General features: G+C 35.8%; 3 protein-coding genes across 9 annotated transcripts in view; 1 reads left to right on the forward strand and 2 right to left on the reverse strand.

The window, feature by feature from the left end:
• The window catches only part of LOC144633689 (uncharacterized), a 34,013-nt gene extending 27,028 nt beyond the window's left edge, over nt 1–6,985 (reverse strand). Inside the window, exons 1-2 of the mRNA XM_078492553.1 lie at nt 6,730–6,985; nt 377–576 (exon numbers count right to left, since the gene is read on the reverse strand). Coding sequence (XP_078348679.1) covers nt 377–555 — 179 coding nt within the window. The 5' untranslated portion in view covers nt 556–576; nt 6,730–6,985. The remainder of the gene's footprint in view (nt 1–376; nt 577–6,729) is intronic.
• Nucleotides 536–15,362, forward strand: LOC144634250 (uncharacterized). Of its 6 annotated transcripts, XM_078493164.1 has the most exons (8): nt 2,453–2,483; nt 3,020–3,062; nt 3,599–3,641; nt 7,667–7,780; nt 8,677–8,769; nt 9,221–9,346; nt 11,847–11,902; nt 14,865–15,362. In XM_078493164.1, the coding sequence occupies exons 4-8, from the start codon at nt 7,669–7,671 to the stop codon at nt 14,946–14,948; spliced, it is 471 nt and encodes a 156-aa protein (XP_078349290.1). In that variant the 5' UTR covers nt 2,453–2,483; nt 3,020–3,062; nt 3,599–3,641; nt 7,667–7,668; the 3' UTR covers nt 14,949–15,362. The 6 variants fall into 6 exon arrangements, with proteins under 6 accessions (XP_078349314.1, XP_078349297.1, XP_078349283.1 ...); XM_078493188.1 differs by lacking the exons at nt 2,453–2,483; nt 3,599–3,641 and adding an exon at nt 536–603; XM_078493171.1 differs by lacking the exon at nt 3,599–3,641 and having other exon boundaries at nt 2,397–2,483.
• A 1,399-nt stretch (nt 15,363–16,761) lies between these two features.
• The window catches only part of LOC144633754 (uncharacterized), a 36,886-nt gene continuing 32,541 nt past the window's right edge, over nt 16,762–21,106 (reverse strand). For both annotated transcript variants that reach the window (XM_078492631.1, XM_078492624.1), the window contains 2 exons: nt 18,886–20,403; nt 16,762–17,794 (listed from right to left, as the gene is read on the reverse strand). In XM_078492631.1, coding sequence (XP_078348757.1) covers nt 17,625–17,794; nt 18,886–20,403 — 1,688 coding nt within the window. In that variant the 3' untranslated portion in view covers nt 16,762–17,624. The remainder of the gene's footprint in view (nt 17,795–18,885; nt 20,404–21,106) is intronic.

Genomic DNA, 21,106 nt, shown 5'->3' on the forward strand with positions numbered 1-21,106 from the left:
CGATGAGGGGAAATTTTCAGTTTGGTTCCGAAAAAAATGTTTAACCCAATCCCAAACTTGACGGCAACATCGTTTTCTTCTAGGATAGCTTTTGACATCTTAGACTACCGTAGAATCCCACTTTCCTGAGGGATAGTGAAACAGAGAAAACAAGCAAGCAGATTAATGTACTTTTAAAGGGCTAACTAAGTGAATTTAATAAGATTTTCAATAGGCGGAAAAATGTGTTCCATTTAAGTGAATTTTCCGCTAAATCGGAAAACTCTATTTGAAACGTGCATTTCCAAAACGGTGACATTTACTTCGTTTCAAAAGATTCATTTTAAATTATGGGTGGACGCTTTGCATAAAAAGACATAAAAATATAAGTCCTTACAGGTGTGCTGTGTTAGAGGGGATGCTGCTACAGGGCACTTGCTGAATGCCTACACATTTAACATTAATCCGCTCCCCAAACGGCTCGCAGGTACAATTCTTTATGTTCTTTAGGCAAACACCTCCGCTGGACACTGTAATCCACAGAATGGAAAGAAGCAACGCAACTTTGATATCCATTCCAGACGAGCTCTATTATATCTGTTGAAGAGTTAAGAAGAGCTCCGCGTAAGTTTTAGCTATACTTACATGGAAAAAGCGAAAAATTAAATTCCTTCAAACTCTGCCTGATCGGAATAAGGCCCTGGGGGCACTAGTTACAAAAAATAAGTTTAAGATCGATCATTTAATTATTGATTTTTTCACGGTTTTTTCTTCCAAAAGATCAAAACTGGACAAAATCGAACGGAAATATGAGGTAAATTCGGAGCAAATTTAACAATAAAGTTTGTGATTCTAAACTAATTGCTCATCGACTTTGTAATTTCTTTTGACTGTCTTCAGCTAAACAACTTCCTTTGGGTACATCGCTGTACCAAAAAGTGTTCAGGCAGACTGAATGAGCATTTTTTCTTCTCCCCAGTTTAAATCTGTAAAATAAAAATTTTGGGTAATAATAATGGCGAGCACTGAGGTAGCGAAATAAATGCAGCTCTCCACCTTAAAACTGGACTTTTGACCTTGCTGATAACGAGCTGTGACAGACTTTTTCCCAATCCTTACGATCCTGATCCAGATCATCTATTAAATCAGCATCCTGTGTTGTATCTAATTCCTGTTTAAACGTTGACCAACATTGTAGCAAATATTTAAATTAATTTTGAAAAGTACGCTTAAACAAGAAGTTCCGCTATAAAAGGGATGGCACCTCCCATATTTCACACTTCTCGGGCGCGAAATGCAAATTTGTACTTTTGCATTCGTGGCAAGTTGTGGTGCCGAGCATCGTTCAAGCTGAACATGCTTTGAAATCTCATAAAACCAAGTTATATCAATGACAAAAATATGAAAAATAACTTCCTAACGTTTACAGAATATTCCTAGCGAAAATAAAACACATTTTATCAGTAACAGTGGTGGAAAATACGCAGGTTGTTTGCCAGTTGTTTACGCTTTGATGATTGACTGATAAATGGGCGTGAGAATGGCCAGGTCTGGCCCCCTTTATACCGGAACTTCTTGTTTAAGCTGGGTTTTTTTAGCAGAGTAAAGAAAGAAAAATACATTTCGCTTACATATTGCATATTTCAACCTAAAAATGCTAAATAAAGACCAAAGTATTCGAAAAAATTTCATAATTAGCTGAAAAACAGCTTTAAAACATTGCGTTACTGGCCGATTACCATCAATTCCTTGTGATAGTAAAAGTTGTCGTGTCAGCACATTCTTTGACACGAACGAAATTATGATATTTACGCACAGTATCAAGTCCACTTATAGATTTTTTTTCTTCATAGCATGAAAATTTACTATTTCTCTGAGTAAAACACTTATAAATCGACATTTTACATTAAAATGCTAAGTAAGACAATCAAGGACCTTACTTTTGATAAGTTTCTAAAGTAAGTAGTTTATACATTCAAGAGGCGTTGCGTGACTCGAGGTTTAGCCGAGCGCGAGCTTCAGTGTACTCACCGACAAAAAAAAAACGCGCAGAGCAAGAACTGAAGTTAAATAGGGTTGCTGAAATTTAAACTTGAACGAGCTCAGTATTGAATTTGGTTTATGCGTTTTATAAACTAGTAAGATCACTACAATACCCACCTAAATATTGATATTTACAGCGGTGCCATATCCCTGGAATAATGTACAAAAGGGAGCTTAATCAGAGCTCCGACTGATACGAATCGAGAGATAGAACTGCCAACCGCTGAAGAATTATGCAGATCGAGGAGAGTGTTATAATATTAAAAAATATATCTGTCATCACTCATGTTACGGAAGTTCTTATTTTGCTGTTACCTGTGGTAACAATACATTTGTTTTCCCCTTATGAACAATCGGCGCTTGGCAGTTTTAACTTTCGATTCGTATCAGTCGCAGCTCTGATTCAGCTCCCTTTTACGTTATTTCAAGGATATGACACCGCTGTGAGTACCAATATTCAGGTGGGTATTGTCGTGATTTTACTAGTTTGTAAAACGCATAAACCAAATTCAATATTGAATTCGTTTAAGTTTAAATTTCGGCAAGCGTATTTAACAGCGCTGTGCAGTTCTTGCTTTGCACGGGGTTTTTTGGTCGGTGAGCAGACTGATGCTCCCGCTCGCGACCGCTCGAGTCAGGCAACGTCTCGAAGCTATGCATCAGTTACCTTTGGAAAATTAAGGAAAATTAGGTCTTTACTTAGCATGTTTATTGTAGAATGTTAGATTTCTTTGTTTTTGATTTAAGAAAAAATACTTAATTTATGCTACTGTGCGTTTATACCATAACGTTAATGTCATAGAATGTGCTGACATGAAGACTTTCAGTTTTACAAGGCATTGATTGTGATCGGCCAGTCACGCAATATGTTAAAGCTGTTATTCAGCTACTTGTGAAAAATTGACAAATCCTTTGGTCTTTATTTAGCATTATATTAACTTAAGATTCGTATTAGTCGCAGTTTTGATTCGCCTCTCCTTTTTTTACGTTATTCCAGGGTCTTCCAGGTATTTGACACCGCTGTGAATATCAATATTCAGGTGGGTATTGTCGTGATTTTACTAGTTTGTAAAACGCATAAACCAAATTCAATATTGAATTCGCTTAAGTTTAAATTTCGGCAAGCGTATTTAACAGCGCTGTGCAGTTCTTGCTTTGCACGGGGTTTTTTGGTCGGTGAGCAGACTGATGCTCCCGCTCGCGACCGCTCGAGTCAGGCAACGTCTCGAAGCTATGCATCAGTTACCTTTGGAAAATTAAGGAAAATTAGGTCTTTACTTAGCATGTTTATTGTAGAATGTTAGATTTCTTTGTTTTTGATTTAAGAAAAAATACTTAATTTATGCTACTGTGCGTTTATACCATAACGTTAATGTCATAGAATGTGCTGACATGAAGACTTTCAGTTTTACGAGGCATTGATTGTGATCGGCCAGTCACGCAATATGTTAAAGCTGTTATTCAGCTACTTGTGAAAAATTGACAAATCCTTTGGTCTTTATTTAGCATTATATTAACTTAAGATTCGTATTAGTCGCAGTTTTGATTCGCCTCTCCTTTTTTTACGTTATTCCAGGGTCTTCCAGGTATTTGACACCGCTGTGAATATCAATATTCAGGTGGGTATTGTCGTGATTTTACTGGTTTGTAAAACACATAAACCAAATTCAATATTATTTCGTCCAAGTTTAATTTTCGGCAAGCGAATTTACAAACTGTCATGTATTTGATTTTATTCGAAAGCACATGGTACAGAATGCGCATAAGTGCGCATGCTCATAACTGCTGGCTCAATTTACTACACAAACGAAGTGCTGAAGTGCTTTATTTTGTCCAAACAGACATCCATATGTGACTTTTGTTGCTTCATGCATTCATGAATTTACCTCGCATTATCGTTGATTTCGTCCAGTTTTGAGCTTTGGGAAGAAAAAATCGTGATTAACCGATTGAACTTTAACATATATTCTTTATATTAATATTTTAACAAGAAACTTTCAAGCAGTTTAAAACCCGGTGGTAAATGTTTGCACACTTCTTTTAGTTCTTTGGCTAGAAAGGCACGCATGCAAATGTTTATTTTGTTTTGAAACTACTTGAAAGGCCAAGTTCTTGAAGTTGAACTGCTTTTTTGCTCTATAAACACAACTAACTATCAGCGATAAGAAGTCGCGTGATACCTGTGACTGCACGATAGAGCAGGTAACTTCCCTGGGCGATGGCGTGTATTCCGTGCCTTGACACATTCTTGCTTGGCTTACAACTTTCGTTTCGATTCCAAAATAAACTCAAAACAAAGAGTGCAATATGCAGAAAATAATATTCAGCACGTTCCGGGTAAATTGTACGACATTTAGTCGCTTCGAGCCAAACGCTTGAATAACACACACAAAACTGTTCTACCCAGACAGAGCGCAGCGTAGTCTTATTTTTTTAACAGGGGAATGATTATTTATAGCTACAGGCGGTTGATCGCTAAGGTGTAACGAAATGGTTTCGTTTTAAAGAAGGCAGAGTGTTCATAAACAAAAAAAAACACGACAAAAAAACGCCGGCTATAGACCCAATGCAAATATGGCGGCTGTCAATTTTCGGCTCCCAGAAAATCGACAGAAAAATCATTTGTCAACAAAATTAAATTACTCTAACTTAAAGATAAAGTCAAAGTAAACCAGTATATGAAGTTTAAAGGCTATACTTTCATCTAATGGGAAGTTACAGGGGCATTTATATTGCCAAAAACATGAAAACGAGGCTAGGCAGGCCAGGGTGACTTTTTCCATACAAATCTCTTAAATTTGAATGAGTCATAATTTTGCAGCCATTTAACCCAAATCACTGAAACTTCTTAGAATAGCATAATATTTCATATATATATTTAAGTGCCACCATCAGCGTTTTAAGAACTTGACCAAACAACAGAAATAAATGTTAACCTTTTTTGCATAAGGTCTATATTATGAACCAGCTGCGCCCGGTTTCCTAGTGCCCCTAGGGCTTTATTCATGCCGAGTTTGAAGGAATGTCATATTTCGCTGTTTTCAAGTATAGTCGACATTTACGCGGAGCTCTTCTTAAAAAAGGACATAAAAAAGCCTATGCATAAGTGGTAATACAGTATATTTCTAATGGCATGTTTACATGATTCCGAAATGACTTTCATTCCAGAACAAGTTCACTCAATCCCCATATATTTCTCTGTATTTGTTCACATTACACTGAGACGTAAGACAACTCATTCCGGAATAAGTTCATTCCGGTTTCCATTCCGGAATAATCTTTTCTTTTCGGAATGACATTTCATTCTGGTAGCACGTCACACAGAACGAATTTCGTTACGAGATGAAAGCTGCATCTATTGAAACCGCATAGGGAGGCCACAGTTTGAACTCACAGTAGCCCGATGGATAAATTGTTCGTTTAATTCGCAGACGGATGGCGATAAATTGGCGCAATAACATGTTTGCGCGAAACACGCGCCATCTTATTTTGATCTCGCGCGAAACATGAGACATGCACCTTGTTTTGATCATTCAATGTCTTAGGTTAAGCTAGTCTACTCTGTCATGTAAATGCAAAACGACCTTCATTCTGGAATCATGTGCACGGTCCCTAAACAGGCCAAAGAAACGTTTACCTTCAGTCCTATTTTAATTTGAAAGTTGATTTCAAGGATCAAACTACGGTAGAAACGCAAACAGATCGACGTAGCTATGTGTAAAAGTTACAAATAGCCTGAATAGCTCTGGCCCGTAAAAGAAACTGACTGGATCTTTACATTAAAAATAAGGAAAAGACGTTAGCTGTTTCGAAAGAAAAATAAAAAATGAAAGCGTTTCTTGTAAATTAATATCTTATTGATGAAACCTCATAACTTGTTAACGATAAGCTTTCATAGATAAAGTTACTTTCGCACCAAAGAATTTAGTTTCAAGCCTGACAATGACCACACCTAGGTCAAATGTTAACTTTAAAATATTCTGCGCTATCATCGTAGGCATAATTGGATGATTTCTTTCCCTTCCAGAGGTGTGACAACATGTTGCAGTCAAACAAAAATGAATATAATTGTAAAGTGTTTCTTTGTTCTTATCTCTTGGCCCTCAGCTTGTAGGTTCCAATTTCCACTTCTTGTCGGGCATAATTGACAAAATCATGCAAACAATAAAAAACAAATATTATTTCTTTTCCAACTTCAGAAGAGCGTTTAAGAGCGTCTGACTGTAAAATTCGACGTCAAAAGAAATTCCAGCGAGTTTATTTATTTTTTTTATTTTTTTATGGAACTAGAGTTGGAATCGAAATACCGTCCGATTGAGTCCGAGGACCGAATAATTGCGGATAGAGTTTTTGCAAAAACGAGCAGAAAAGAAAGACCAAAAACTTCTCTAGGTCTCGGCTTTTACACAATATTGCTATTTTACAACCTTTATAAATCTTATAGTGATGCTTAATTTTTTCACAATTTGAAATAAACAGAATGATTTGAGGGTGTTAATGAATATCTTTGAGATTAAGGTTTTACAGAAGAAGTAATCGGTTTGCATGTCATAAATATTAAATATCTGGTTTGGCCTGTGGACGTAAAGTGTCGTAGACGAAAATATATTAAGATTTCTATGAAAAGCATTTTCCATTTATCCACCCGTCCATCATAAATTTCTAATCAAAAAATGTTAGAACGGGTTTAACAACAACTGCACTTACCTGGAAGATCAACCTCTAGACATTGCAGATAAAAGTCAATTTAAAGTTGAATAAACAAATTTCAGGACGTATCTGAGAAATGCACACGCTCGTGCCAGAGGTAGAGTCCAAATCTCCCATGTAACTTCGCTGCAAGCGCGCTTAAGACATTCGGCACGAGATGCATTTGATTATCGATCCGGGCCTTGACTGATGTAATGCATTCTAAGTTTCGAGCCTTAGGAACGTCTGTTACGGACCTATATATGAAATTGAAAGCGGGATTAAATTCATTCTAGGTAAGAGGCCAAACAATTATGTGCCTGTAAAGAAGGTTTTGAGACAAAAGCTAAGCCGATAAATACTGACGTTTTTTTTTTTTTTTTTCAACTAATACTCAAGAAAATGAGAAACAACCGATAGCGATAAATACTGACGTTTATTTTTTTTCAACTAATACTCAAGAAAATGAGGAACAACCGATAGCGTTTTTAAAAGTATTTTCGAAAGTTCGCTTTCGAATGATGAGTTATTGATTTGTTTCATCAGCCCTGATAACGACAGCTACTGACAACGGCATTGTAGTTTTCACATTTTTCAAATTTCTCGTTAATTGATATTTAATCGGCTAAAGCTTCGAAACCCTGAGCTTTCTCATCCACTGTACAGTTTTGGACTCCGCTAACACGAGTAGGCCGAGTTTTAACATCGCAATTCCAGCTAGATGTATTGCCTTTAAGAATTAAGGTGAGACAGTATGTTGAGCACATGCAATCATTCCAAAAATGAGTGTGATTGAATAGGACCGGTTTATTATTGTGGTAAAAATGACAATCCAAAGCCAGCAATGATAAAACGAATTTATTTTTCTTCTAAGTTATTTTAAAAATAGTTTTAGTAATTAACATGCTAGATTCTATGCGTCTGATCTGCTGACACGTTATGTTTTTACCAACAGCAATGGCGTTTAAAATTTCACGGATTACCATGCTTCTGTGCATTGTAACGTGGATCACAAACAATGCAGAGGGCAGTCCCACAGGAGTGAAGATAAATGACATCAAATATTGTGGTAATATAATTGTTATGATATTTTGTCTGAAATTTTTACTGATCAAAGAAGGTTTGGGAAGTAAAACTTTTTACTACGTCTTTAAATTGAAATCAGATGAAACAATTAATTCAAACTTTGCTACTCTTCAAAAAAGCTTGAGATTTGTTGTTCGTATTCGATCTGTTAGTTTCTTGATAATGAGGTGGAGAAAGAAACAAGCTTCCCAAACCAGTTTCTCAGTTTCAAAAGAAACAGTAACAATTAGACAACAACAACAACAATTAGACATCGCCTAGTTTACGGGTTTTTTTAAGATTTTCGACAACATTTCTCGAATTACCTGCAGTAGTCAAGAACACAACGACAAACCAATAAAGATTACGGGCTTTTTGTAGACCTGCATCAGTAAAAATCATAGGATAATAAGTAAACAAGTGGAAAGCTGACCCGTGCGACAAAAACAAGAGATTGAGACAAAAATTAATTTATGTATGCGAAGTCGCTTGGCAAGAAAACACTAAATGGTAGATCGGTGCATTTTCCTTGTAGGTGCTCGTTACTCGAAGATTAATGGCAAAATTTTATATTAGAGCAGTATTCGATTGTGTGTCGAAAAATCAAGACCAGAGTTATCACTCTGACCAATCACACAGGACACAGACAATCCAATAATCCAATAAAAACTCAAAGCATATTGATACATGTTTAGCCGGCATGAGGCGCGGGGAAACATGTGTGAGCGTGAGCGAGTCACGATAGGTTTTGATTTTATTTCTGATTGGTTGAAAAAGTGGCGCGAGTCTCTTTCGTTTGAATTAGGCTTGATCAACTTAAACCATTCCATTGCTATTCTCGACATGATAACTGTTTCATTGCATTTTTATCATAATTTATATATCGTTTTAAACATTCAGGACCTCAAGATAAAACTTGGAAACTTAAGATCATTCCATTGCCAGTAATAACATCAGGGACGCGGTTTAATTTCACCATTACTTTCACCCCTGGTGAGTTTTTCCTTTTAATTATTTTTCATGCATTGATACATTCATTGATCCATTCATTCATTTTGTAATAAGTAACCACAGAAACCCATAAGGGTTATGGGTTTCTGGTAACCAATAAACTCGTATATAGCTATTAAAATCTTTCTGAAATACTTCAGAGGAATTTGTGCGAGCTCACAGTCCTTCGTGTGCTCTAAAATTTAACAAAGTCAAAGTCAGCAAGGAAGAAAAACAACGACCTAAATTAGAAAAAAAATATTACTAACAATCATCACTCAACTTAACGTACACAACGTTTCAATCGAATGCTTATCTCACATCTCATCACATTTTTCACATCACTTCCATCACCCCACATCTAATCAAAACACATCATATAACATTACAGACTTTTACCACAAGGTAATGTATAATTATTAATGGTCTCACCCATTTTGCTTTCAACTTGCAGCAGTTGATATTATAGCTGTGTCTTCAAGCTTGGAACTGAAGTCCGTAGTGGATGGGGCCGTTATCAGAAGTTACAATGATAATGCTTGCCCTAGTTTTCCAAAGATGTGCAATCTCCCAGCAAATGGTGAGTCCCAGATTTTATGATGCGAATTTACACCAAAAAGTTGCTAGGATAAGTTCATACACTTTGAGAGATAGAGGAGTGTTCCATGAAAAGGACAATAGCTTGTTATAGATTTTATCGACGGTCGATATACTGAGCTTGGTGATATATAGAGGATATTTACACGGCGGCGCGAAGATATAATTTTTTTTTTTTTGAGTGGTAAAGCAATATTTTACGAATGGGCGCAGCGAATGAGTAAAATATTGCTTTTACCGCGAAAATATAAAATTCATATCTTCAAGCCACAGTGTAATTTTCTTTTTAGTATATAAGTTAAAACATCTTTATTTATCAAAAGGTTTTAAACACGCGTACGAGCGACGGCTGATATTAAGCTAACAATTAAACAAATTGCCAATCTGAAAGACATTTCGCGAAACGTGAAGCTTTCAAAAGATGTTCAACGTAAATAACCTTTCTTTGGTGTCACTGATTATTTATCATTCGCCGTTTTGAAATCTGTTTATGCTCAAACTCGCCGCTTTTATGATTTCTGATCGCGAAGTCTTGCAGTTTGCAGCTGCATGAATTTTGTTGATTTTCCCTCTACTCCCTTCGTCTACATAAGCAAGAAGCTCTTTTAAATAATTTCAAGTCTAAAAATATACATACAGAAATTTCTGCGTGCTCATTGCCTGAGAGCACGTCAATTAATCCCAAACAGTGCAAAAAGTTGAAATTGAGTGCAGAAAGTTGAAATTAAATTGATTGACAGGAAAGTCGAAAAGGGCGCCAAAACAAAATGGCGGCCGTTGTTGGGAGTGTTTGAGAGAGCAAAAATCGAGCAAAAACATAACAATTTATGAAAAGTTTCACCGATTTAACGAAATTTATAAGTATATAAACCAAAGTACTAGGAATTGGACGTTTGTACAGCACAAGAGAGGCTTTACGAAACTACTGAAAGCTACCAATCGTGGATTTTCTTACGCCACGACGGCTCGTAACGAAGAAAGATTGCAATAATAAATAAAACAAGAATAAAACAAGCGTGAATTGAAGTTGGACATTTCAGCCCAAACCAATACAACTGAATGAGGATAAAAGCGCCCGATAATGCATGACAGAGAGCTTTAAAATTCCCTAGCGGTATCTGGATTTTACAAAGCCCGACAACTCTGTTATGTTTGAACGAATCGGAAAGGTAAGCTACGTATAAACACGGTTTGTTTGTCATCCACTTCGATCAAGTGAAATTTTTGTATGTGTATTATTAACAAGTAATCACATGATTTTTCTCGTACAATTTGGGATAAATCAGCACTCGTAAATTTTTCAAAGACTACAAATTGCACTCGCCCTACGGGCTTGTGCAATTTGGTTAGCCTTTGAAAAATTTACTTGTGCTGATTTATTCCAAATTGCACTCGAAGTTATCTTATTTGTGTTAGCATTTTCCTTCTCGTCAGTAAAAGATTTACTTTGGCTTCATGAACTTCACGAATTGATAGACGCCTTAATAGCTCGCCATTTCCAACCGAAGTTTTGCACAAACAACCTTGCAAAGGCGGTCGCAAAGGCGGGAAATGACGCCATCGATATCCTCACTAAACCATATTTGTGGTCCACTGTAAATGAGCCACTATAAAATTACCTGTCAACGAATTAAAACTCAGGAATTGCAATATACCATGGCTAGTTTTAATAAAAAAGATATATTTGTTGCACGGCGGCACTTAAGAAAACATATTCTATAGGCAACTGCGTTATTTATTTTATTTGGGGTACTCTAAATTGTTCTCTTACAATCTTCTCATTAATAATGTTCTTAACACATGACAGAGGTGTAGGGTACTGCTCGAGAGTCAAACTCTGCAAGAATCGAGCGAGGGCGGGCCACAGTACCCCGCCGAGTTCGTAAAAATTTTATATTTAGTCTTGATTTGGGGTCCTTAATACGCTATGTAACTTTTACATATCTTTTGACTTGTACTTTGGGGATAGTGAACATAGCGTGTTTCGTTTGGCTCCGAAAGCGAATCAATAAAGGTGGATCAAAGGACTTCTTGTCTCTCGACCCCCAGATTGACCTTGTCAGTGCCGCCCTGAAGATCTATCATTTCATTCTAGTATCGAACCGAAGATTTTAGCGCAATGACAAGTTTCCGTCTTAAACGAGCAAAATGTTAAAGTGTACATCTCGGTTAGCTCTCAATGCCTGAACATTTACTTTAATATCCTAAGGGGGTCTACTATTTACAGCACTTCTGCTTTTCTGTAGAAAAAAATTATTTATTAATTATTTTTGTAAGTGATGGAAGTAATAAAGTTGAAGTTTCATCTCCCATGCATGTTTTTTTCGATTGAGAATTTACCATTTTCCATTAATGTAGACTATATATTGTTTATATGAATATTTATAGAACTTAAAAACATTAACTTTGAAGTAAGGACCCCGAGTCATTATTACATGCACAATTTCAGCCCTCGACTTTTCTCTATTCTTTTTCATTCCTAGAAACTCAAACGTTGACTTATTCAAAATCATTTCCTTATGTTCCTCCGTTTTTCAAGGTAAAAACGAAAGCAATGTAACAAGTACAGTCATGTTATTAATATTCTCGTTAATGCTGAATTATCTTGTTTTTTTATTCCTACATTCATTTGTGTTACGATATAGCTTAAAGTTAATAGGCAAATCAGTATATTAAATACGGAAGTTCCAAAACCTGAAGTTGAGTATTTTAAACTTTACTAACTTTTCAGCTTGCACGCGTCGGCGAGCAAGTAAATCATTTAGTTGATTATTAATAAGAACATTCTAGTGAAATTACTAATTTTAAAAACACGAAACAACTTTTTAAAGACATGTTTCGGCATGACTTATGCCATCTTCAGTTTATTGAGAATTTAAAATCTAGGGCTATATATATACCCAAGCTACAAATACAAAAATAGAAATGTATACAAAGTAAAATTACAATAACAAAAGATAACGGTAAAGCCGTTACAAAGTGGCAGGTACTGTCTGGTACTGTCTAGAACAGTAATTACTCACAGTGTGAGCTTTAGACCGTTACTAATAGAACAAAAGATTAAAATAAAAAGGTGTTGACATGCTGCACTTGAGTGTTTAAATCTGGTTTTAAACTATTAATGTAAAAGGCCTCTTTTAATTTAAGAAAATAAACGGTTTGAGCAGAATCCAAAATTTTAAAGCAATCAGATGTGTATAAATTTTTGCAATTAGATGAACTGTTAAGGTGTTTAAAAACATGTGAATTTTTGTCAGTTAAAGTATGCTCTTTGATCCTTGTTGAAAAATGACGGGAAGTCTCGCCAATATAACGGGAGTTACATCCCGCACAAGTAAATTGATAAACAACAGAGGATCTAATAGCATCAGGAATGGGATCTTTAAAACTGAAAAAATTCTTTATTTTAAAAGAGGAAAAAACTAACTTGATGTTTAAGTCGCTGCAAAAACGCCTAGATAACTGTTTAATTTTTATCTGGGTTATATTAGATACATTGCCGATGAAAGGTAGTTTAAAATAGCGAGTGCTGGTGTTGTTAGAATTACTAATACTAACATCACTAGAGGAATTAAGTCTAACATTATCTAGATAACGTTTAATGATTTTGTCAATTATGTGGGAGGGAAATGAGTTACGTTTAAGAGTTTCTGTTAATTTAGCGAGATCTTTGCGAAAACCCGAATTAGAGTTATTGATTTTAAAAGCTCTGTCAACTAAGGTATGAATTAAACCTATTTTATACTTAAATGAAGTAAAACTAAAGTAATTAGTAAGAAGACCAGTGTAGGTTTTCTTATGATATATAGACATGGTACAAATAGGAGAAGAGTTATCTACTAAAATATCTAAGAAAGGTAATTTACCCTCTAACTGCTTTTCAAATGTAAATCTTATGTTAGGATGTCTGGTATTAAGGTAATCTAAAAATAACATGGCATCTTGCTCATTGTTAAATACACAAAAGGTGTCATCGACATATCTACGGTAAAATAAGATAGGGGAGTCTTTATAATTATTTAACCACTGTTCCTCATGGAAACCCATAAACAAGTTAGCTAAGATAGGAGCCAAAGGGGAGCCCATAGCCACCCCATCAATTTGATCATAAAAACAACCATTGAATAAAAAATGGGTATGAGAAGTAGCAAATGAAAACAACTTTTTAAGACTAACCTTACTAATGGGAAAATCAGGATTATGTTTGAAGATAGTATTGACTGCAATATTTATAGTCTCCTCAAGAGGGATATTAGTAAATAAACTTTGTACATCAAATGAAATAAGAAACTTGTCGTATGATCTAATATTTTGAAACTCCTGAACAAAAGAAAAAAGAATCTTGCGTAGTATATTTATCAGGAATATATGGACTAAGAATACATACTAAATACTTAGCTAATTTATAATAATTTATAATTTATTTCATATTTATATAATACATATAATGTAATTTATATAATTTATATAATTCATATATTTATATATTTATTTATTTCATATTTATATAATTATATAATATTTTTATAATTCCTAATTTTTAATTCCTGATGCTATTAGATCCTCTGTTGTTTATCAATTTACTTGTGCGGGATGTAACTCCCGTTATATTGGCGAGACTTCCCGTCATTTTTCAACAAGGATCAAAGAGCATACTTTAACTGACAAAAATTCACATGTTTTTAAACACCTTAACAGTTCATCTAATTGCAAAAATTTATACACATCTGATTGCTTTAAAATTTTGGATTCTGCTCAAACCGTTTATTTTCTTAAATTAAAAGAGGCCTTTTACATTAATAGTTTAAAACCAGATTTAAACACTCAAGTGCAGCATGTCAACACCTTTTTATTTTAATCTTTTGTTCTATTAGTAACGGTCTAAAGCTCACACTGTGAGTAATTACTGTTCTAGACAGTACCAGACAGTACCTGCCACTTTGTAACGGCTTTACCGTTATCTTTTGTTATTGTAATTTTACTTTGTATACATTTCTATTTTTGTATTTGTAGCTTGGGTATATATATAGCCCTAGATTTTAAATTCTCAATAAACTGAAGATGGCATAAGTCATGCCGAAACATGTCTTTAAAAAGTTGTTTCGTGTTTTTAAAATTAGTAATTTTACTAGTGCTAACAAGGAAATATGGAAACATTCTAGTGATATTAATTAGAAGTTGATAAACAAAATGGAAATCTTTACAAACAACTCAATGCAAAGAGAAGAAAACAGTGAAACAAAAACTCGATGGATTCGCTTCAAAATGTGCCCAATCGTCGCGGAGACACGAGAAACTCACCATGGGGAAGAATTAAGTCGATTATTTTCAGCTCAAATTTATCAAATTAAAACTTACCAGAGAAGATGAATCTCCAGCAGAATACAACTTTTATTTAAGTTTTAGTTTCGTTTATGTCAAATAAAATATATAAATATGAAATAAAAGTTTGTACATAAGTATTTGTATGTAAGTAATGTTTCATAATTCTTTACTTTCAGGAAAGCTACGTAGTGACGTTCAAACTATACAATCAAGAAATGGTGCTGTGGTTTTGCCTTGAATTTTCCATTGAAGTGTTTTAAACTACGTACTGCATTTGGAACTGTAGTATAACGGTGTTTCTAACAAGGGGTAACAGGGGGTGTAAAGGGGCTAGCTATGATCTTACAACTTGCAATGAAATTAATCAATCAATTAAACACACGTGCGTGTGAAAAAACTGGGTATCCCAGAAATAAAAACATAAAAATCCTTCCTGCGTATTTCTCGTTTTCTAAACAGCGTCGCTAATGTTTTTACAACCTTGAAATGCGTTCTCTGTGACTGTCGCTCTTATACAAAATTACACGAGTGAAAAGAAGTTTAATAGGGTCACCGCTAACAAAACAGACTTGTATTAAAACATTGTTTGAATGTCCCAGTCCCTGTCGCACACTGATTTTAAACATAGAGAATGCTCTTGAAGCATATAACACTTGTCTCTTTCGGTCGCAATTCCTTTTTTTTTTTTCCTTTTCCTTTTCCTTTGCAATTCCATCGTTGCTTGTCCTAGGTTGCAAAAACAGAGAATTTTGATATGACATGCTGGGGCCAAAAGCCCTTTAACATGATCACCAGACCGTCGAGCTTGTCGTCATTGATCTTGGCAAGTGAACGACAGAGATTTAATTCTTTAACAGAAGCACATATCAAAATTATGTCGTCATAATTGACAATGCAAAGTCCTACTGTATTGAAGAAGACACCAAGTGTATTTAAAAGCTGAAAATGTAGGTGCACTAATTTGCTCTTAGAAAACGGTTTGGTAAGAAATCCTGGCAAGGCTGTTAATGTAAGAAACAGTGAGTTTTGCAATAAAATAGACTACACCTGGAATGTTATGGCAGATCGGAACTGGTAGAAAATGGCACTGGCGCTTTGTGGCAAACATACAAGTTTTTATAGTTAGAAAATTTACGGTTCGCTGATCCAAAACAATAGAGACTTACTATAGTTATACCTAAGCAAGGTTCATGGGTTAGTCTTTAGTTTACCAACGGAAAACCAATCAGAATGCGACAATTCTTTTCGCACGTGCGAGATGAACATAAATATGCAAATCAAAGCGTGAACGAAAGTAAAAAAAAAAGAAAAACAACATGCCAAGAAATTACATATATCACCAATGTTAGCACAAATAAGGCTTGGATTTTATTTCGTCAAAGCCGAGATGCTGTGCAAAAATAGGAAAAAACAGAGGAACAACCAGACACAGATCAACAACAAGGGCTGTCATAAACAAATTTAAATTCGAAATTATTCAAAAGCTAATCACAACTAGCTAACTATAGTTAACTGCATTGGTGTGACCGCTTAGACGACCGAAAGCACTAACTTAAGTTACGTATGACGTCACGTAACTTGAGACTTACTATAGTTACTTTAGTTACGTCGTAGATGTGACCGCAGCCATTATTTTATCAAGAATCACGTTGTGCAACAACTTGTAAGATACTTGATACACTCCTAAAAATTGTTTATTTCTTCTAAAAACATACCCTAGCTAAAAAAGTAATCAATTTATTATTATTTTAACCCCACACCCTTTTCCCTTTCCTTTCCTTTTTTAAGATTTTCTTTCTTTTAAAGTTTTTGCTAAAAGGTTTGTATTAACAAAACTACAATATGGAGAGAACAGCGAAAAATGCTAAGACAGATGCGCAAATTGCTGTTACTGATTAGCAACTAACATAAAATAGCAAGTTGCTTATTAACAAAAAGAAAAGGTACAGATCTAAAATATAGAAAACTAAAATTATTATTGTATACATTATACTAGATTTACGCTATGTAAATGTATATAAATGTAGCGCTATATAAATGTATAAATTATTATTATTATTAAATTATTACAATTCATATTCAGTTGCAATTCGCTTTATTCACCGCTCCCATAATACATCTTACTTACCCCCAAAAGATGTTGCATAAGCAATGTTTTCAAACTCTGTTGGGATTTACAATGACGTACAATCGTCCTAAGAAAAAACGCGAATAGTGTTACTTATAGTTACAACACAGGGAGCCTAAGCTCACGTTATGACCAACACCAAGCAAGCGTGTTGAAACTTCGCTGCTTGAAAAGTGTGATCTTCGAGCCACACCCTTGCGAATTTTTGCAGTGAGTGGGGTCAATTGGGGTCAACATTTGGCTTTCTTTTCGTCGGACAGTCGGGCTTTTCACCCTTACATTTTTTAGGCGAGTCTAAAAAAATAAAATATCGTAAAAAAAGTAAAATATCGGTTAAAATACGGTTAAAAATGCTTTAGAACATTCAAGAAACATCACATAGAATGTAAATTATACCTATCAGGTTTAATACAAATCCTAATAATTTTGAAGCTGCCATTTTAACCTTGTGGTCATAACGTGATCCTGGGTCCTGTAATTACAAAATAATAGTACAAACAGAAATACACGAGCGAGTAAGCAAAACAATGTTTAAATTTACCCACAGAGAAAAATTTCACGTCCATTTTATTAATACAACGTTAGGAAACCATTATTTGTTTTGGAAATGAATTTTTTTTATATATGTGGGTGTACAAGCTTTCTCCTGCAAACCCAAATATGAACTGTACCAATTAAAATCAAATGACTCAGACAACACTGGTCAGTGGAAGACACAAGGCGTCATTGTCAAAATTTCTAAAATGACATCCTTAACCAAGGGTATCTCAAATCATTAAGCGAATAATTGTAGAATCATTACAGCTTTTTATTCGAGAACAGGTAAGAGTTCCTCTGTTCGTTGGATGTTCAACAGATTGTCATTGTCTCTGTCGCGGCAGCGGCAATTACAACATCCACGACAAATCAGGTGATAGCATCGCATCGGGCAGTGAGATATTTTTCTCCACACAGACTTCAGATAAATGAGCCCCTTACCTAATGAGGTAAAAATCAACATCACAAAAAATGCAATGAAATAAGTTTCGTACTTCCCGCTTTTATAAATTGATCAAATAAGTGTGCCTTCCTGACGTTCTCTTACTCAATTCAAGGAAACAGAAAAAGTTAATATTTTAGGCTCCCGTGGCCTTTTAGGACTCCACCCAAATCATTATCTATCTTGAGGCTGGTTGAAGTTCCCTTGCTAAAACAAATATAATTTGCAGTTACTGGTATCAAATCAGGTAAAAATTGATCGAGATCAATGTCATCTGTAACTCACTGGTCAATATCTTCCAACCAATTAACAAGCACGTTTATCTCATTGAGGTAATCATGTTGGGGCTGACTCAGACAAGGCAACTTGTCGCAGGCGATTTTTGTAGAAAGCACTGCTTGCCTCAGGCAAAATTGGCATATAACTCTGTATCTTTTACTTTTGTCTAGGTTTTTTTCTTAGGATCATTTGACATTTTTCGCGCGTTAAACACGAGTCACTAGCAAGTTGTAGGTTTCCCTTCCATGAAACGATTTGCGTCGTAGACTCGAAGTAAATGGTCAGATTCCGCAAAATTATACCGTCTGGTTCACACGTGCGACATAAACGCAAACGCAAATTCAAGCGTGGTGTCAAGCTAGGATCGCATGTGTAAAGCAAAAAAAACGTAAGGTACGCAGGCGCATTTCATTTTTTTTATTATTTCAAGACGGCAGACAGATCACGCTTCTTTTAACTGCAGTTGCGTTTGAGTTTACAATAGCAATGTTCACACAGGAAGCAGCAAGCACGAATGCATCGGTAGTCAGGTGCAAAAGAAAAAATTACGAAAAGAAAAGTCAATTGCGCTTGCGTTTTGTTTGTGTTAATCCAAACGGGGTTTTCGTTGCATTTTGATTCGCGTTTGTGAGTCACTTGTGTTAATGGTGGATTTTCTCCGTCCATTACAAAAAGGAACGCTTTTCAACAAGTTAAATTTCAGTCCGCAGAGATAGAAAATGTACCCACCCCTTATAAAAACCCTTCCTCTATAACCCTCGTTTTAACTGCTCTTATTAAACTATGAGATTGCAGAGATACAATAACTTACCAACGGCCAATAAAAGTACGGCACTGTTGATAACCACAAACAATACATTCACCGGAATTGAGTTGTTTTCTCCTCGACTGCTGCCGACGACGGGTTGTGAATATATTGCACCAAGACAAACGTTAAAGAATATAATCCAAAGTACAAACGTTTGCAGTCGATCTTCAAACTTGCCCTTTATCGGTCGGAAGATGGTGTACGCAATTCCAGATGCACTGGCTGCGATTACGGCAAAACCAATTTGAGAACGGCTTTCGGATCCGAACAGCAAGATTATCGAGATAAGAAAGAGCTTTCGATACATCTCGACAGTCTCCCAAAACCAATATTTCTCTTTGTAATTTTCAAAAAGCACTCTGAGGCCAAAAGCAACTTCTTTCACATCAGGGTTAGCCTTTCGGTAGATGTAGATTGGAATCAGTAGCAGTAAAGGAAAGAACACAGGATACACAGCAAACGCAGCAGCTATGTGCCAATAGACGTTGTGTCGATGGGTAAGGCAATGGATGGAGTAATCAGCCTTTAGGAGAGAAACACATTCGCTTCCATCTTTGGTAAAGCACATGTCCACACAAACTCCAGGCAGAGGCAGAATGTCAATAATCTTCTTACTTGTCATTGGGTATGACAAAAGAAGAAATAAGAATATGTTTCGGTAGCACGACTTCTTCAAGCTCGATATTTTCTGATCTTTCTGGCTTTGAAGAATCTCCATCTTGTTGATGCATCGTTTCCTCAGGAAGAGGTAGAGTAGTATCAGAAAAACGACTATGATGTTAATGCCAATGGCTAAGACAAATTGCAGGAATGGGTCCAATCGAAGTAGAGGATGAATGCAGCTTAGAGGTGCAAATTGTAAAATGTTTCCTTCGACAAGCTTCAGATATTTTTCCATGGAAATAAGGATTACAGGCCACTGGACCCTCAACAATGCCGAGAAAATACCAGCAACAACCTGATAAAATCCAATCACAATCTTTGCGCAAGACATGATAACATCTGCAACGGTACGAGTACGATCGTCTCCTGCTCTTCTCGAGTCACCCCAGAAAACCATCACAAACAGCAAAGCAAAGACCAGAATGACTCCAACACATGAAGTGATAGTTATAACCATTCTTGGGCATTGAAGACAGCTGTTAAATCGGAGATAGTAGTTAGAAGAACAAGTTGCACACAAGGTGCCTTGGTATCCAACGTTACACGCTGAGCTTATTCCACCTTTACATGACCCTGGATAGGGACACTTCAGTGGCTTTGGCAATGGTACTTGAAATGTGGAGAAGTTGTTGTCGTATTCCGGTCCAAAAGTGTGAATGTTTTTAACAAATTTCGTGTAATTTTCCATTGCTTGGTTCTTCCATTTCCAGTAATAGTTTGCTGCCAGAATTGCTGTATCGCTGTCGCAGTTAAGACCATACTCTGGACATGCTGTGCAAGGACCAAAACGATCAAATCGGTAGAAATTATTAAGGCATCGGCATGCACGATAACCAGCGGTCTCATTTGATTGGGTACCTGTCCAGTAGATAAGAAAAGTTTATTAGTACTTTCAATGTGAATGCAAACTTCATGCCAGTTCATACGCAGCCTGACGATTTTGCCTGACTTTCTACGACTGCCTTTCTTTAGCGCTGTTCCGGTTGCTGCACAGACCGAGTTCATTGGAGTTTATAGTAATAATACCCAACATTTATAACGTGTAAAATTATTGTGAGTATGATCAATGCGCGCAACAAATAATTTTTAAACAAATTTAATGTGACTTCTCATCAAACCCATCTGGCAGAATGCTGACCAGTTGGCTATTTACAAGGCATGCTAGAATTAAACTCAGGGATACCAAAAGAAATCCAGCTAGTCGTAGAGAGCTGGGACCTCCGGCTAAAAAGTCAATAGCCCTAACCACTAGGCGAATCCACCTCCACCTTACTACATCCCCAGGTAGTTTCCAGGAAAACATTGAAGGAAAAGAGAAATATAATCATCACAATTTCAGGCTCCCTAGCAGTGGGTATTCAAAGTTTGTCTTTGCTCTACCTTATTGTTACTTATTTTCGCGGGAACTTAATTTCGCGAAAATAGAACGGCCATATTTCGCCGGACTTTATTTTCGCCATTTGGCAAAAAAATACGTAATTAACATAAAAAATACAATAGAAAACGCCTGAAATAAATTTTCGCGGGTCTTTAATTTCGCGATTTTTTGAAAAGCGCGAAA

This window comes from Oculina patagonica, chromosome 1, assembly GCF_052425735.1.
Source record: "Oculina patagonica isolate OP01 chromosome 1, crgOcupat, whole genome shotgun sequence".
Taxonomy (NCBI): Eukaryota; Metazoa; Cnidaria; class Anthozoa; order Scleractinia; family Oculinidae; genus Oculina; species Oculina patagonica.

Coding starts and splice junctions, on each gene's coding strand:
- LOC144634250 (XM_078493188.1), top strand. CDS start 7,669: ATGGCGTTTAAAATTTCACGGATTACCATGCTTCTGTGCATTGTAACG. Junction 9,347..11,846: donor GTGCAATCTCCCAGCAAATG/GTGAGTCCCAGA, acceptor TTTCATTCCTAG/AAACTCAAACGTTGACTTAT. Junction 11,903..14,864: donor ATGTTCCTCCGTTTTTCAAG/GTAAAAACGAAA, acceptor CTTTACTTTCAG/GAAAGCTACGTAGTGACGTT.